This window comes from Papaver somniferum, chromosome 9, assembly GCF_003573695.1.
Source record: "Papaver somniferum cultivar HN1 chromosome 9, ASM357369v1, whole genome shotgun sequence".
Classification (NCBI taxonomy): Eukaryota; Viridiplantae; Streptophyta; class Magnoliopsida; order Ranunculales; family Papaveraceae; genus Papaver; species Papaver somniferum.
Genome location: NC_039366.1, coordinates 176956075 through 176973906, shown reverse-complemented (window position 1 = coordinate 176973906; position 17832 = coordinate 176956075). Strand labels below are relative to the sequence as shown.

Below are 17832 nucleotides of genomic sequence, written 5' to 3'. Positions count from 1 at the left end.
AAAATTAGATTGTAGTCACGGTTGAAAAGTAGAATTCCATGAAAAACAAAGAGAAAAATATGAAACTGAGTTGACACCGATTTGCAGAGCTTCTCTCTCTTCTTGTTTATCTTGTTACTTCTGTGATTGTTAACTTCTCAATCTCTGTAATCATACAATTTACATAATGAGTGAAAGTCCGATATTCTGCCTGCCCAAAATACCCGCAATAAAAAAAAATCTTACGATTTAAAATCAGGAAAGTTTAGGTAATAACATATCAGAAGTAGCTTTTCGATTTCTAGTCAGAAGTAGCTTTTCGACTTCTAGTCAGAAGTTAGTTTGGTAGTAAAATTTCAAAACGACTTCTGGAAATCGAAAAATTAACTTCATAACTTCTTGTGAAGCAAAATAGTTCTGCTTTTGATTTTTGTTTTTGACTTCGAACAGAAGTCAGAAACATATTTGTATCCAATCGCCCAATGCAGTCCTTTCGGACGATACGTTTGGACATCCAACTAATCGTTTCTCCTTCATGCAGAACCCATTCTTGGGCAGTTAAGACGTTGAAGTATAACTGAGAACTTTTCAATAGTGCTGCAAATGGGGGGAAGTCGATTTCAAAGCAAAACTCTAGAAAAACCTAATTAGATCAAACGTGAAAAACAACAAATTTTATACTTCAGGAAAACCAGAATTCATCCTGATGTTGGGTTATGAGTCAGATGCATTCGATTGAGCTTTATTAACAGGTAATCCTTCAAGCTCTAAAATAGAATTGGTTACAATAAGTTTGAGCAGGGATAATTAATACTGGCTAAGCTTTGTCAAATAGAGCATTTTCAGTTTGTATTTTCTGTTCTGATGTTAAGGATTTATATTTGAAGGTTGATGAGTTCATTTATGCTGATATCCAGAGTCTTTACCCAGTAATCCTAAATCCATCACTTCTCCCATCTTCACAGTATGAGCAATTTTCTGAAGATGTTTGTGGCAGGTATAAAATTTGACAATTCATTTTTTTTGCTTCTTTATCTTATATGAAGAGGTTTCCGTGTACTAAAGCTTTTTATTCATGACCTAATAGAGTATCAGTTGTCCCTTCAATCCTAGAGCATGGATTCTACACTTTCAGTTTGTAGTATACGATCGGGAATCCTTATTGCTGATCATTGTATTATGTGTTTAATTGTTTGATATGCCCTAATTGTGGATTTTGTTTGTCCCTTTTTTTCAATGTTAAGCTTACGCGTCTCTCTCTCTAAAGGAACAAATTTGTTTAAGGTATTACACTTTTCTTTTTGCTTCTTCGCATTTCGTTTCTTTTATTCCAAGTTCTGTATAGAGTTGTGAGAACTAAAACTGATTGCCATTGGAGTTGTGTCTTTAGAAGAATTTCTGATAACAAAGGAAGGATGTGCAGGAGGATTTAGCTGATTAAAATTATATGGGGTCATTTTGACAGAAAACAAAAGAAAATTCAATACCCTTTATGCAAGGGATGTTGCTAGAAGAATTAATTGTTAATAAACAACACTATTAATTTGATTGTCACAACTGGGATATTAGAGGAGTTTCATTAGGCAATCTTGGGTTTGGACGGCAAGAATTTGAAAAATGGTTTGGAATCAATACTTCTATATAGTGGGTGTATCATTTTATGGTATGGAGCTGTTTTAGCATTCTCATTATATTTTTACTTATTCTGTTTATTTACCTGTTAGAAATGCTCTGTTAATTCATTGTCTCATGAATTTTTCATATTTTAATTGAACCACAGTTCGAAACTTCTCATAGTGATGAGAGGATCCTCAACTTCGAGGTTAACACAGAAAAGCACAACTGATATATCAATCATGATGTGTGGTCTTAAAACGGTATGGTGATTCATTGCCTGTACTTTTTATTTTGATTATTGTGTATAGCTCTCTAGCTGGATACTAAAATATGTGAGTTCGATCAAGTGGGTTTGTATCAAAGGGAAATGTCAAAACAATGGGCCATCTGTCAAAACAATGGGGACCATCTGTTAATATGCTTAGATGCTGAAGTAGATATATTCAATTTAGATTGCTTGCGATGCATAAACATAAAAGTAAACTTACTGTCTGAAAATTTATCCTTTTATAATTTGTAGTGCCGTATTTGTTAGAGAGCATTCTGTTCACCTGCTTCCGTTTTCTAAAATCGTGTAGATATATGCATCTGAACTTCACAGAGAGAAATCAGTAAAATCATCTTGCTTTTGGTATGAAAAAACCTATAAGAATAATCTTCTACTGTTGTAGTTTGTTTAGCTTTAAATCTTTAGTTTTGTTTTATAAAAAAGCCAGTGCTTTCTTGAAACATCCATAGCCCGGGGCAGTTTGATGTTAGTTTTTGTTCCATATATAAGCAGGCTCTTTAGTCTCTTTCATTTATTGGGTCTTTAACCTCTGTCATGTTTTGAAGTTGAAACAGACTTGAAACTGATAGTGTGTGAAAACTATCCTACCCGGTGCATGTAATTGTAGTTCTAAGAATCCTATTTTGGATTGTATATTCAGTTAAGAATGGTCAAATTGTAGACCTGCGTTGTTGATAAATCTATTAAGTTTGCAGCGTCATTCATAAACCTGAAATTCCACTTTAGTGTAGCTCATCTACTATTATTTAGTGGATGAGATGGGTGTTCCGGAGAACTTAAGGACTGACCTATGTTTGATTTCTTCATGGTTAGGCAAACTTTGGAAGTAGTTTAGCTTTATGATAGTACCACAGTGCTTCAGATACTAGATAGTTTCAGACTGCAGATTACTTCAGATATTAAATCAAAATAACAGTATGCTCATATTTGTTGAAAGAGTGTACCAGAAAAACCAACAGAAGTATCCCAACATCCTCCATTTACAAGATTATTAGTGGTGTGGCTGTGCCTACGATGACAGCGTATCATTTGTCACCATTGCTTATTTCAGTGTTGTTTAATTGATCAATTCATTGATTTATGAAGATCTCCATCCTCCTTTTCTGATCATCTGATTTTGTTTTGTTATGTCTTTGACTTTGGCGTAATTAAGAACTACTTTCAATATTACATAGTAGGAGAGTGTAACTACTTCAGATAATAACAGAGTGTTCATCTCAGTTAAATGTATTCAGTAATGTTATGTAGCTTCATTAAATCTATTCACTAACTTTCACCATCTAAATTTGAGCATTTGGATGTGGTACCTAACAGGGGAAATAAGTCATTCCAGACTTATGGTATTCCTCATGAGGAAAAATATAATATCGGGAAGTATCCAATTCTTCTTTTTCATTTTACACCCGTGTCTTTCTGCTTCAACTGGATGTTATTATGTTATTAATAAGCTTGAAAAAGATAATGTTATTAAAGCTATTCACTAACTCTTGATATTGGGCTATGTGAAAGTAAGGAGGTGAGTTTTGCCATCGAGTTGTCTAAAAGATGGTGAATGGTAACGATTACCCAGTTGTTCACTGCATCCATAAATGGTTGTTGCGAAGGCAGTCTAATCGGTCAGGATTTTAATCTCCTCTATGAGAAGGTTAGTGATTGGAGCAGTCATATAAATTTTTCCGTTTACAGGCTTCTTATTTAAGATGTTTCAATCTCTGTATTCATATTTTACAGAATATAGAAAGATCCACCTGTGGAAAGTGTGTAAAGTGGCCTACATAGCTACATCGTTGTGGGCCACCTCTACACTGCGGTTGTAGCTCGCGTTTGTCTCATGAACTTAGAGGTAAAACATTTCTACCGCAATGCATAATGCTTTCCATCTCTTTTCCGGCTTGAGGATAGCTTCATTCCCGTTCTTTTTTCTGCTTGCACATAACTTCATTCCTGCGAAGTTCCAAATCACCTTAAGGAGGCTTTAAAAAATCCCCAAATATGCATTCTGAAACCCAATAAGATTAGCAACTGTCACCTAAAGTAGCTTGCAGAACTAATAAAAAAACTGAAGGAACCTCATGTAATATATATAATGTTTTTAAGTAGAATCGAAACTATTTTTTCCTGACAAACGGATGGGCCTAAGGTAGTGTAACACTATGGTGACCGTATTTATCATGTGTGGGACTTTAAACTTTTAATTTACTTAATTAATCTGCATTTGTCTTACATGTAACTTTGGAACTCACAACTATGTCCTTCATTAATTTGCTGAATTAGTTTGTGTTAAATGGAAAATTGGGTTTAGGTGCTATCTGACTTCCAGGATTGCTTTGGTGAAAAGATTTTCCATTTCCTGTCTTGCCTTTCATAGTCACAGCTTAGATAACTGCGTCATGTTGTACATATATTTTAGGTAGTTCTGTACTGACAACAGTTGCACATGCCTATCTTCAGTAACGGCTAACATGCCGTAATATCATTCTCAACTTTTTTAATACCAAGAAGTGAGAAGAAAGAAGTGAACAATGTTTCATTATTTGTTCATGATGTCTGAAGACTGTGAAACCAAAAAAAATTTGATCCAGCCATTGATTTGGTTTTCTAATTTTCGCTGGAGTTAATTAAAATATATGTTGCCTAGATGATGTGAACATAATAAAGTCATGTTAGAATCATGTTAGTGCCTTGGTAAACTACCAGGTTGCTGTTTAATTGGCCGAGACTACACTTCTCAAGCATTGATGGTCAAAGAACTGCTTAAGGCAATGTCTCACTCCAAGGTACTCTTTTGAGTGGTCTATCAAAATTCATGCTTTCTGAATACTGTGTGGAGATGATATTTTCAACAGAACGTTTAGGTGTGAGGTCTTAAATTTGGTTTCGGATACTTCATTCCTATTTGATCGTTTCATGTTGTTGATCTTAATGGGAGATTTCTGAACACCAATGCTTTCACCAGAGTTTTATATTATCTTTTATTTGCATCATGCTGCTTGTGCTATGAAAACACATTGTTTAATCTAGATATCAAATCATTCTCTATCTTGAAATGTCTCATAGTAGCATCTTCCTTTTGTGGTTACACAGACATATGGGTTGGTTCTACATGCTGTCCTCATCACCATGAAAATGTCTCAACAATTGTCATATATGGTCTGCAAGATGAGTGGTCTTGGATAGTTGATTAATGAAGATTGGTTCAGAGAAGTAACTTAAGAAGCTTAATGGGTGAAGGTGAAAGAGATTTTTCTGCAAAGTTGCATTTCAAGTGTTTTATTTCAAGCCTTGATATAAGATTCTGTACAAAATGGTTTAACATGTCTTCTCTTCTTTTATGTAGTACCCGATAAAAGTTATTAATGAAATACTCCCTCCGTCCCTAATTAGATGATTTAGTTAAAATTTACTAGTAAATTTAAAAATGATTTATCTCTCAAACTATACAACGGATTTTCGTAAACTTTCTATCATTGGAAAGCATTTTAAAACACCTACCTAATGAATATAAATATGACTATAAAATTTTACATATTTCTTATAATAATACTAATCTATTACTCCACTTATTTATGATATAGGTCATCTAATTAGTGACGGAGGAGGTAGTACATCTTTTGCATACCTAAAAAGTGTGTTCAATTTGAATCTTACACTAAACCACCTGGAAGACATTAATGAATGAAATTATGTTAAACTGTAGAAGTACATGATTGTATATCACTCCACACTTGCTGTTATAAAATCCTAAACTACAGAATTATGCATTTAACACCAAATGATGCTTCGACCAAAATAAATAAATAAATAAAGAACTGAGCTCTATATCGAACGAGCTTATAGATTTGTCCCAATATTAGGTGCAAGAACATCAGTAGCTCGTTCTACTTCTGAGTCACTTGGCTCCACTGGATCACATCAGATTAAACATTTAGCACGGAAAACACACATAACGATCCCCCAAATTATGCCACCGCGAAATAGCACGGCACGGGTCACTATACATGCGACAGCCGAACAAATGTACCCAAAACTCTACATTTTCAAGAAGCTTCAGCACGGGTTATTTATTTAAGATTCTTATCTTCCTACTAGTTCAGCCCCTCCTCTCTCTCCCTCGGTCGCTCGATTCCAATGGCTACAATTCTAAGAACCTCAACGTTTCTTCAGACTCCAACAAGCCTAAGCAAAACACCATTGGAAACCCTTAAACCTGTCTCCTCCCTCTCTTTCAGAAATAGGACAACAAAGATTGGGTCTCAATTAAAACTTTCCAATCTCTTCTGTAAGTCTAATAATACAACACTTAGGGTTTCAAAATTCATCCCCTTTGCTGCCCATGAAGAGGTTACGGAAACCACTGAGGTAGAAGAAGAAGAAGCTGAGACACAGGTATAATTACCGAATTATGGATTGATTTTGTCTCAGTTTAGTTTTTTACTTTTTGTGAAGGTTAATAATAGAAGAACTTTGTTTAAATGATTTACTCAGTGGTGGGTTCTTATTTTAAAAATTAGTGTTCTTAGAATTGTATAATAAGCTCAATTCCTGGATTTCACCCTTTTTGTTTTCTTCCACTGTATCCCAATTCCCTACAGTTGTAAGTATTCTAAACTTAGAGATTAAAGGATGACAAACAAAACTAACACCAGGGACATCAAAAAGAAAGAAACTTTAGCATTTTAATTAGACTATCAATGTTGTATTATGTATCTCTGCTTGGGGATACTGAGTGGAATTCAAAGCTGGAATATGTATGTTACCTGTAGGTATTTGCCATTGCATGGAAATTACATAAGGTAGTCTTGAATACGAGTATGAATGATTAATTAATTTTATTTGTACTAGAAGAAAACTAGGTTATGAGTTAGGAGTGTGGTTTCATTTCGTAGCAAGAATGGTTTTTATATAATCAGAATGAGACATTTCATGTGATAGATAGCAATGGGGCTTAATATATAATCTTGAATATCTTTCTGATATATTGTTGATAGTTTATTGGAGGTACTAATCAGGTTTTGTGTTAGGTATGTTTGTTTAATTTATGAACTATGATTCGTGAAGTTAGTAATGTTAATATGCTTGTAATTTTATTTTCGCATAATGATCTAGGCCATTGTGCTGTAAGTGGTTAGAATTTTGACAGCTCAGGACAGTGTTCTCATCCACTTTATGGTCGTTTATTTCAGTTTTGCTTCTTTGCTTAAAATAAACTCTATATTGAACAGGAAGATGAGGATGATGATGCTCCCTTGGAAGAGTTAATCGACGATGCTGAAGAAAAATCAACTTCAGTCATCATGGCATCACTACAGTCATATAAAGAAGCTCTGGCGAACAATGATGAGTCCACCGTTTCTGAAATAGAAGCTTTCCTCCAATCCATTGAAGTAGAGAAAGTGTCTCTTGCAAATGAAGTGAAAACCTTGACTGAAGAACTTGCTTCTATGAAGGACCGGACTCTTAGAATTGGTGCAGATTTTGATAATTTCAGGAAGAGAACAGAGAGAGAACGACTATCACTTGTGACAAATGTACAAGGGGAGGTGGTCGAGAGTTTTTTGTCTGTCATGGATAATTTTGAGAGAGCTAAATCTCAAATTAAGGCAGAGACTGAAGGAGAGGAGAAGATCAACAATAGCTACCAGAGCATTTATAAGCAGTTCCTCGAGGTTCTGGGATCTCTTGGTGTTGTATCCGTGGAGACAGTTGGGCATCCTTTTGATCCGTTGGTGAGTTTCTGCTTTAATTAATTTTTTTTTAGTTTGATTTGAATTTTGGAAGTATACTTTGATGAAAATTTGGTAGTACGTTTCTTCCAAAGATGAGAATTTGAGCTGAGAATATGCTTCATCATTTTTAGCCAGTTTCTGGCCAAGGGTTCACTTATATTATTAAATAAGACTAACACGTCTAGGATTGCAAAGATAGGTAGAATGGACCGCTCCTAACATGTATTTATGTTCTTCCGACATAATGTGTTATTGCCGTTATTGTTTATCATACAAAGTCAATTTCTGAAACTTGTTTGTTACATTTTATTTATTTTTCTTCTGTAAAGCAATCTAATGTTTGATGCACACAATTGACATTGATATGCCAGCTAAATGGTAGACTGATAACTTATCAGCCATATATGGTGATAGCGAGTGTTTTATTAAAACTATATCACGTTTCACATCATATTTGACAGTATTGTGCTTGTATCCACTTGCTGATTCTACTTGACTTCATATGTTGGGGTCCTGTATATTAAGATTGCATTACGGACATAGCATTGTCATATGTATTTGAACAACTTTTCTGACCTCGGCTATTAAACTCTTCAGATACTCTCATTTTGAGCTTACTTACGAGCCATATTTTTATTCCATCTTATTGCCTTGCTCATAATGATCTCTCTATTGTAAACAGTTGCATGAGGCGATCATGCGTGAGGACTCGGAGGAGTTTGAAGATGGTATTATACTTCAAGAATTCCGCAAAGGGTTCAAACTCGGCGACAGACTTTTACGTCCTTCAATGGTTAAAGTCTCTGCAGGCCCTGGTCCGGCAAAAACCGAGGATCCTGCACCAGCAGAAGATGAATCAGAAACGGGTAGTGAAACCAGCGAGGAGAGTAGCGGTGAAACGGAGTCTACATAGTTGTGTCCTTGTTATTTTTCCAACCCCTAGATTGTAGATTGTAACCAAACTATTGGTAGTTCAAAGGAGACTTTTGGTTTGAGGAAATACCAATTGTAACAGCAAAAAAACACAGAGACCTGTTACTTGTCTTAAGTTCCTCTTATTTTTTGGCTTCTCATTTATTTATTGGTGGGTGTATTGAAAACAAAGGTATGATCTTATAATCTTGGTATTCAGATGTAAATCTGTTACTTCAATGTCCATTTATTTGAGTTAATGCTTGTGTTGTCAAATAAGCTCTTCCATGGATTGTCAGGTAAACATATAACAGGAAACATAGTTCCTCCATTTTCCTGCTGCCAAGTACAGAATAAAGGGATGCCGTTACAAGAAACATAGTTCCTCCATTTTCCTGCTGCCAAGTACAGAGTAAACGGATGCCGTTCTGTGCATCAAGGATCTTATGTCTTCTGACTTTTGCCAATACCTACCGATCACACTAATACCCAACAAGCAAACATATCGCGAACATATCATATCGACTGGTACGGCAGCCCATGTCTTGGTCTCGTTACTCGTACTGTATCTTGTTGACTCATCGCGAACTATCAATAAATTCTTGTACTGGACATATTTCTTCTGGTTTCTACTTTCGAAGAATATTACACAAAATCTCAAGTCTGCCAGAATTCCACGCGCAAAAATAAGTATTTCGACAACTCTTAAAATTGGATTTTGTCTTGGAGAATTGGAGTAATGGCAGGAAATTGGTTTCCAATAGCACAATTAACAAGCAGTGGTCGACCAATTTTTCAACCTGGTGAAGTTGAAAGCAATCTTCTCTCATCAATCGACATAGAAAGTGAAGAAAACCCTAATTTCCCTGTTTTCAAATCTGGGGTTTTGATTCTCACAACTCATCGTATTATATGGATTGACGAGTCGAAGAATAATAATTCCAGTAGTTCATCATCAACATCATCAGCATCAGCAATATCAATTCCTCTCGGTGCTGTTACTCATATTTTTTCACCCAAGAAATCGATTAAAAGTATGTTTGCTAGCCCTAGAATTCGATTTCAAGTATCAGTATCAACTGCTGGAAAGGTTGAAGAGAAAGGTTCGAGATCAATGGTTATTACTCTTGTTTTTAGAGGATCAAAATCAGATCCTGATACATTTGTAACTAAATTTTGGGAAGCTTGGAGAGCTAGATCATGGGAAGTATTGAGTTCAGAGAAATCTGATTCTAATGAGAAGAATTTTGGATCCGTGGAAAGTTCGAGCGGATTGAGAATGGCTGGAGTATCTGGGATTTTGAGGAAAGAACAAGAGACTTGGGAAAGTACTGATAAAAGCTTGCAAGATGCTTTTCAGGATTTGAATGCTCTCATGGTATGTCTTACCTTTGTATCTATACAGTTTCATCTGTTAAAGTTAATTTGTAATGATTATTGGTCATATCTTTACTGAAGCACTTGTGAAGTTTGAAGTTCATTTGATTCTCATCTTGATAAAAAAAGGGAGTTTCATCAAATGACAACAATAGAAAATGAAAAGTTATTTCTAGTATACAATTTGAGAATAATGAAGAAGAGACTAATTGCAGGGAAATTAAACTAAATTAAGAACTTGCAACCATTTTCTCAATCTTCCACTGAGTAAAAGACAAAAAGTTCCTATTTTCCTTCAGACAGGTTTCAATTGTGTAAAGTACATTATTGTTGTAGTTCTTGATAAATTGGTTTCCACTCTACTTAAGTTATACATCTGAGTGATTGTGATTGTGGTTTTACAGGGTAAGGCTAAAGAGATGGTGATGTTGGCAGAGAAAATGAGGTTAAAGCTTTTATCCGGTCCTACTGGTCAACCTAGTACAACTGATGAGGAGATGGGTTCTAAGCAAGATATGCAGGATTGGCTTTTGAGTGTGGGTATTGCATCACCAGTAACAAAAGAATCTGCTGGTGCTCTATATCACCAACAGTTGTCTCGCCAGGTATCCATTTTTGTTTCATCATTGCGAAAAATTGTTTATTGATTTTAAAAATAAGCGACGTTGTTATGAGTTCCTAAGAAGGTGAGTTTGAAATGAATGAAATTGAGAACCAACTTGTGTGCTAACTGTATCAGTCACATTTGGAACTACCAAAAACTTACAGCTGGTATTTCAAAGAGTCGAACGAATAACCGAGGATATCCTCACCTCGTTCCTGAGGTGGCCTTAATTGCGCCTTAATTTGTCAACTAACCCGAGATGCTCACCAATAATTACAAGGAAGGGTAGACACAGGTTACGTGAAGACTGCTAATACTGGAATGTGGTCTAGTTACTATATTCTCTATCTTGCATGGTTCATTCTGTAGGCAGTACACTCGATCACCTTTGATGTCGAGTAGCAGATGTCGTTTTTCTTCTTTCTAACTTTCTTCTCGAATTGACATCATGTCAGTATAAAGCCTAATTAGTCTTTTTCTTGTACTACTTACGACATAGGTATTTAATCTTCTTGTAGAACTAATAATTTTAATTTCACATGTATCCCTTTAGTTGGCAGATTTTGTGAAAATTCCATTGGAGAGAGCTGGAGGAATGACCGCTCTAATAGATGTTTACTGTCTCTTCAATCGCGCCAGAGGAACAGGTATTCATTGTATAAATGTTCATTTATAGGGGTTTTTTATGTAGTTGATAACTAATTTTACCTGTATCTCTTGAACAGAGCTGATTTCACCGGAGGATCTGTTACAAGCTTGTGCCATTTGGGCGAAATTTGATGTGTATGCACAAAAGAACCTTCAACCTCTTTCAGGTTTCAATGCAGCCATCTTTTTATACGCTGTGATTTTGAACCAAATATTGGAATGTTGATATTCTGGCGGCACATATTTGAAGGATAAAATTTGGCATGTCTCACTATTTGGGTTTAGTCAATTTCAAGTTGCATATGAATTTTTTTTTTTTCCAAGTTATGTCATTAATTATTGCTGCTAACTTTATCAACAGCCCAGTAATGCTGCGAAAATTTGATAGCGGAGTCATGGTAATCCAGAATAAGTCCCACAGTGATGAGGAGGTATTCCCTATTCACTGGCTTATCCATATTTTTCTGTATAAGATAGATTAGTTTTTTGGTGAAAATTTTGAACTCATATACTTTCAAGTTCCAATAAGTTTGCCTTTTTGTTCCGGACCTTGCTAGTTGTTGGAATTGACGGGTTTGGATTCTATGCTGTACGACTATCCTGTTTATCTAACAGTTATGCTTTCACTTGTAGGTGTTTGCCAGAATAATGGCCCTTGTACTGAAACCTGAGGCCCTCCGATTGGGTGTAAGTGCAAGCGACGCTGCAATGACACTAGGAATTGCCCCGGCATTGGCGAAGGAGCATCTTCTAACAGCTGAAACAAAAGGTACTGATTGAATCCCTTGATAAACTTAACCGAACTTTTCTTATGTTGCGCTTTTTGAATTATCGCGACTGATTCATTTGTCATCGTCTATGCAGGGCTTCTGTGCAGAGATGTCAGTGCTGAGGGCTTTCGGTTTTATATTAATCTCTTTAAAGAAATTGATCTAAATGACATTCACCTGTACGTAACAAACCCAGTTGAAACTGTTTGGTATGTGATAGTTCACATACATCGACTTTTGAAACTGACATGAACCTCGATCGCGTTGCAGGTTAAAAGACTATGGGGTTTACAGCAACTGGGCTTCTGCTGTCTCTGTTTCTGGGTGAGACAATATGCCCACCAGTTTTCTTATCCTGTTCAATTCGAGAAGGTTTCAAAATCATTAACTATTATCTTGGTTTGGATGCTTTGCAACTCCAAGAGTATCACAATTTTAATGGAACATACCCGATAACTGCTCCCGACACTGTGAAAGACAACTGCTTGTCTGCTTATCATATTCTTGTTTTGTCAGGTAATCAGAGATATCAGTGTGTCTAGTGCCTGAAAGTTGCAAGACCGAGAGCCATCCAACTTAGCCCTTCATACATTGTCGCGTTGGGAACTCAATTTAGTTTGGGACACTTAACCCATTTCAAAATCGTAAGTTTTGTTTCATTTTCCCTTACTATTCTATGTCTAAACGGGATTAATCTGTACATCTAAAATCTGTCAAAAGTGGGTTTTGGACCGGAGGAAGGTGATTGTAAAAAGCTGAGTGATTTGTACACTAGAGAACGGTAATATGCATACTTAACACCATCTTTCTGTAGCCAGCCAATGCTCAACTAAGTAAAAACTTGTACTTTATCTCATAATAGTCAATTATGTTATTAGTTGAACTTTTATGGCTCTGTTCTTATAATGTCAAACAGAAATACAGTGTGTATGAATAACTACTCCCATATGTTGAGTAAAACTAATCTTGCCATGGTCGATTATCAAATCTCTAAAAATCTGCTTCCCCCTCTTTAGCTTTAAAACCAGTAAAACCCTAGAAAACTTACTCAAAGACATTCCCACACTCAACCATCAGTATAGTATGCAAATATGCTACTAAAGGGTACATCATGGCTTGGCTGCTTAGTCGCTGGAATTTGGGAAACATACAACACGATTAGGAAAACAGGTTACCAGTGAATTGTTCTTGATACCACATAATTGCTGACTGACGACGAGCTAGCATCACAGAAAATGAATGGAAGGAGTCTGTCATGCATCCAAAACAAGGAGCGCATCAGTTAACACTAATTGTTGACGACATCAGCACCTTAGAAATTCAACGCTTCTCAAGGTGGCTTCAATAATAGTTGCCACTAGAGTAACTGCTCCTGCATTTTACTCCGGCTTCAATAATAGTGCCCCTTATCCAACTTAGGAGTGCCTTTAGCAATTCTTCTGGGATGTTTTCCGCACTTTTTCGTGGTTCCTCCGAGCTATTTTGGGGTACTTCCGGTACACTTCTGGGGAGCTTCCGGTATGCTATCTACAGAGGTCTAAATGCCATATTTTTAGCCAATTTTACCGCAAAACCTTATTCTTCTGAAAACACCTACAAATAAATAAAATAACCAAATAAGTATAGAATCAATCACTAACACTATATACAATTGAGATATATTAGACACATAAATGCGTCTGACATCATCAACAATCAACATCACATACATTTCTGAATCAATAATTTATGTACTGACAAAGATGCGCAAAGGAGATCAATACTATTCTTCTTTTTGCTACTACCTAGAGGCAAAACTCCAAAAAAGTCTTAAATAGTCCGAGCTACTTCCACCGTGCAGTCATTCACTGTAATCAACTCCTCCTTTCCTTCTCTTCAAGATCAAGAAGAAGAAATTGGTGGGCAATTGTTGCAACACCACCCATCAGCTGGTTTTAGCGTCTTATCTTCTTACACTTCTTCCATGTAAGTATCTTTATGTACTTTTTCTCTCTTTACGTACGCTCCTATATGTGCTACTATTGATCTCATGGTCATGATTTAGGAGGGCATAAATGTTTGTAATAGATAAGAAGATAATGAAATTTGTCATCAGTTCTCATTATTAATCTAATCCATCATGGAAAATTTGCCTTACGGCCAAAATGATCGTAGTTGTATTATCGAGTTGAAGGTTATTCATTTAAATGATAATTCAAGTAGTTTCTTGGTTATCTCTAATAGTTTCTGCTTTGTTTTTCAGGGCAGCATGATTATCGATTGATCTTCTTGTTCTATATTATTGGGGTATTTGATCAGAGAGAAAAACAAAAAGGCAGAATGGAGACCAACAGTATAAACAAGAAGCTTCTGAATGAGGATAATGAAATAGAAGTGGATGAGAATTTGAGAAGTAAGCTGCTTGTAGAGTCGAAAAAGTTATGAGTCGTAGCTGGACCCGCCATTTTTACGAGGTTTTCTACATTTGGGATATCGATAATCAGCCAAGTTTTTATAGGACACATGGGTTCTACTGAACTTGCAGCTTATTCTCTCGTTTTCACTGTTCTCTTCAGATTTGCTAATGGCATCCTGGTAAGTCCTCTCTCTGGCTTATAACCCACCAAGTTTTTTAGTGAATTCTCCTGTAGAGTAGGTGCAGGGGACTGGCATGAAAATGTTTGTTAACAGACTACTAATAATGATCATATGGTGTTACTGATTTCCCTGTAAAACCACAATGCATTGACTTCTGCATAGTTTTAATTTGCTTGCAGTTGGGAATGGCAAGTGCGTTAGAAACTCTATGTGGGCAAGCATATGGAGCGAAGCAATACGATATGCTAGGGATATATCTTCAAAGATCTTGGATTGTTTTGTTCATTACTTCACTTTTTCGTTTTCCTTTCTTCCTCCTCACTTCACCCATACTTAAGCTTCTAGGACAACAAGAGGATATCGCTGACGTAGCCGGTATTTTCTCATTGTGGACAATTCCTATTATGTTCTCGTTCATATGTTCCTTCACTTGTCAAATGTATCTCTCTGCTCAAAGTAAGAACATCATCATCGCTTACTTGGCTGCTGCCTCGATTGTTGTCCATATCGCTCTCTCATGGCTCTTTTGTGTTAAGTACAATATGGGTATTACTGGTGCAATGACATCTACAGTTATCGCATATTGGATTCCAAATGTGGGACAGCTTTTGTTTGTAACTTGTGGTGGGTGCCCTGAAACATGGAGTGGTTTCTCGATGCTTGCTTTTCAAGATCTTTGGCCAGTTATAAAGCTTTCCATGTCATCTGGTGCCATGCTTTGGTAATTTGGCTCTGTACTCTTAACTACTAGCAGTAGATCTTTCAATAGAAAAAAAGGAAAAAAAGAAGAAGAAACTGTTAGCATTAGGCAGGTGCCAAACTAGCAACTTTAGCACTACCCTTATTATTATAAGATTTTAGTGATTATGCCGTGGGAGTATTACTTCAGAATATATATATTTTCTGATGAGTATGATAACTAATTTGTTGAATGTTTTTCGTTTGGTTGTTTGACAAACGCAGTTTGGAATTGTGGTACAACTCTGTATTGGTTCTCTTAACAGGAAACATGAAAAATGCTAAAGTTGCCATTGATGCTCTTGCAATCTGGTATACCTATATTTTGCGTTTGAATCTCGAAGCAGGCCAAGTTTAAACGAACTTAATATTAAATTGTATATATCTCATGTGCAGCTTAAATATTAACGGGTGGGAGATGATGCTATCTCTTGGTTTCTTGGCGGCAGCAAGGTATCCATCATATCTATCATAGGACAAAAATCAAGTACCCATAATCAGTTGTGCGCCCCTAGTCAATAGGTTTTGGCTATAATGTGTGTAACGTATTGTTTCTCCTTTTCTTTTCTTTTTCACAGGATAGTTTATCTTACAATTAACCAACTCTATTTATTGCAGTGTGCGGGTGTCCAATGAACTTGGTGGAGGGAGCTCGAAAGGGGCGAAGTTTGCTATATTAGTGTCGACACTTACATCATTAACAATTGGGGTTGTGCTATTTGTGTTTTTCCTGTTTTTCAAAGGAAAATTAGCATACATATTTACAACGGATGAGGCAGTAGCAATAGCAGTTGATGGCCTAGCACCTCTTCTTGCTTTCTCTATACTTCTTAACAGTGCTCAACCTGTCCTCTCAGGTCATCCTGACGTTCTTTGGTACAATTGTTTAGTTAATGGTACATTATTAACACAGTCAAGTGAAATTGATCAATATTTTGAAACACACTTGCAGGGGTTGCTGTTGGTGCTGGATGGCAAAGTATCATAGCTTAATGTGAACATAGCCTGCTATTACTTGGTCGGAATTCCTGTCGGAATGGTCCTCGGTTACCTTGTCAATTTTCAAGTTAGAGTAAGTTATTCAATGTGTACTAGCTAAATCAAACTTCAAATTACACTAAAAACTTTTTTCCATACTAAACTTCAAAGCAATCTCTCATTAAAAATAAAAGTTCTTGGTGCTGTTATTATGTGCCAAAACAAAAGAACAAAGTAGCAGATATTTTGGCTAATTTAGCAAGGGTCAGTCGTCTTAGTAGTGTCTGGTTATCTGTCATGACTGAAGAGATTTTATTTCAAGTTGAGGAAGATGCTAAGTATGTAACTTCTGAAAGTTCATCAATAGAAACTTCTTGCTTCAAAAAAAAAAAAAAAAAAATCTCTCATTTCCCCCCGGGTTACTCTCCTGGGCATTTTTCTGTAGGGGATTTGGATGGGAATGTTAATTGGAACAGCATTTCAAACAATTGTACTAGTTACAATAACCTGGAGAACGGATTGGGATAATCAGGTACATTAACTGCAGTCAATGCAAAAGGCGCTTGGCCATTTTGGAATATATGTACCTAATGGATATACTTATGCATATAGGTTGCGTTGGCTAGAGACCGCGTGAGGAGGTGGGGTGCACATGAAAGAGAAGAACCCATTCAGAACGGGCAGGGCGTGTAATGTCGAACTGCATAGACTATACAATAAGCATACATTAGGACTACATCTATAGATCAATGCAAAATTTTCAGCAATTGACTGTTCTTAGGATTTCATCCTCGGTTTGGAAAATAATGTTGGACCGTAATCATTTTATTGTATTTTGATGATGACATTTGGAATTTTGGAGTGTGAGTTGTCTCTTATATTGGAAGAAAAGAAACAAAATGATGGGGTATTGGCGATTCTAACCTGTTAATGGGAGTGAAAAAATAGACTTGAGAAGGGAAAGATTACGGGAAAGAAATAAAACTGTCAAGGGAAAGATTGACTTCTTAAAATAAAGGTGACATGTTGTTGATGGTGAGTTTTTGACAAGTACATGAATTGTAAAATCACTCTGCGGTGTAATATGATAATTGCTGACCCGACATCAGAATCAAGGATTTGTGTCTACAACTTGTATTCTGCAAGAGAATCAGTAATGCATATTCGACCTCCGGTTTAATAGTCGCATTATATATATGGAGTATTTCAGTATCAGTGTTGAACTCTCTTCTATCATATTGATTGGACAACTCCTAGACTGATTGACCGCTAGTATAGAGCAATGTTGTCCTCAGGTTGCTACTGATGCCGGTGACGGCTACTCTTCAGATGGTCTCTGCTTGTACAAAATATATATGCTACTGAAGGCGTGGTATTTAATACAAAGTCGTATCGAACATCGTCTCAAGTCGCAAGCTCCCACGACCGAGTTCCTTGAACATGTCATATTGGCACTTTCATATTCAACTTATTGCCTGAATAACATCATGTCCTAAATTTGGGCATGGCATGTTTCCATAAATGAAATCCCAAATTGTAGCCGCCCAATGATTAAGTCATAATCAGTGGCATGGAGATCATGGCACCTTGGCCAGCTATGGCCAAGTTCGCAGCATG

At 36.3% G+C, this 17832-nt stretch overlaps 2 protein-coding genes, 1 long non-coding RNA gene and 1 pseudogene across 10 annotated transcripts; all 4 read left to right on the top strand.

The window, feature by feature from the left end:
- Window positions 1–490: 490 nt before the first annotated feature.
- On the top strand, window positions 491–5368 carry LOC113308976. 8 transcript variants are annotated; one of them, XR_003340240.1, is made up of 8 exons: window positions 491–731; window positions 867–976; window positions 1224–1263; window positions 1445–1642; window positions 1760–1856; window positions 3399–3530; window positions 3617–3728; window positions 4970–5368. It is a non-coding gene; the product is annotated as an uncharacterized LOC113308976 (long non-coding RNA). The 8 variants fall into 8 exon arrangements; XR_003340241.1 differs by having other exon boundaries at window positions 3395–3530; XR_003340237.1 differs by having other exon boundaries at window positions 3200–3530.
- Window positions 5369–5959: 591 nt separating this feature from the next.
- Window positions 5960–8769, top strand: LOC113309118 (protein GrpE-like). The gene is made up of 3 exons (XM_026557537.1): window positions 5960–6271; window positions 7108–7611; window positions 8294–8769. Exons 1-3 carry the CDS (start codon window positions 6014–6016, stop codon window positions 8522–8524), a joined length of 993 nt encoding a protein of 330 aa, XP_026413322.1. The 5' UTR covers window positions 5960–6013; the 3' UTR covers window positions 8525–8769.
- Window positions 8770–9056: 287 nt separating this feature from the next.
- Window positions 9057–12805, top strand: LOC113309117 (vacuolar protein sorting-associated protein 36-like). Its single transcript, XM_026557536.1, has 9 exons — window positions 9057–9901; window positions 10305–10505; window positions 11058–11151; window positions 11230–11287; window positions 11514–11583; window positions 11786–11921; window positions 12017–12101; window positions 12193–12246; window positions 12439–12805. The coding sequence occupies exons 1-9, from the start codon at window positions 9263–9265 to the stop codon at window positions 12440–12442; spliced, it is 1341 nt and encodes a 446-aa protein (XP_026413321.1). The 5' UTR covers window positions 9057–9262; the 3' UTR covers window positions 12443–12805.
- A 138-nt stretch (window positions 12806–12943) lies between these two features.
- On the top strand, window positions 12944–17072 carry LOC113309115 (annotated as a pseudogene).
- Window positions 17073–17832: the final 760 nt, after the last annotated feature.

Excerpts from the sequence above, each read along its gene's own strand:
- LOC113309118 (XM_026557537.1), top strand. The coding sequence starts at position 6,014 with ATGGCTACAATTCTAAGAACCTCAACGTTTCTTCAGACTCCAACAAGC. Across the intron at positions 6,272-7,107 it reads AAGAAGAAGCTGAGACACAG|GAAGATGAGGATGATGATGC; the intron begins GTATAATTACCG and ends TATATTGAACAG. Across the intron at positions 7,612-8,293 it reads GGCATCCTTTTGATCCGTTG|TTGCATGAGGCGATCATGCG; the intron begins GTGAGTTTCTGC and ends TATTGTAAACAG.
- LOC113309117 (XM_026557536.1), top strand. The coding sequence starts at position 9,263 with ATGGCAGGAAATTGGTTTCCAATAGCACAATTAACAAGCAGTGGTCGA. Across the intron at positions 10,506-11,057 it reads ACCAACAGTTGTCTCGCCAG|TTGGCAGATTTTGTGAAAAT; the intron begins GTATCCATTTTT and ends GTATCCCTTTAG. Across the intron at positions 11,152-11,229 it reads CAATCGCGCCAGAGGAACAG|AGCTGATTTCACCGGAGGAT; the intron begins GTATTCATTGTA and ends TCTCTTGAACAG.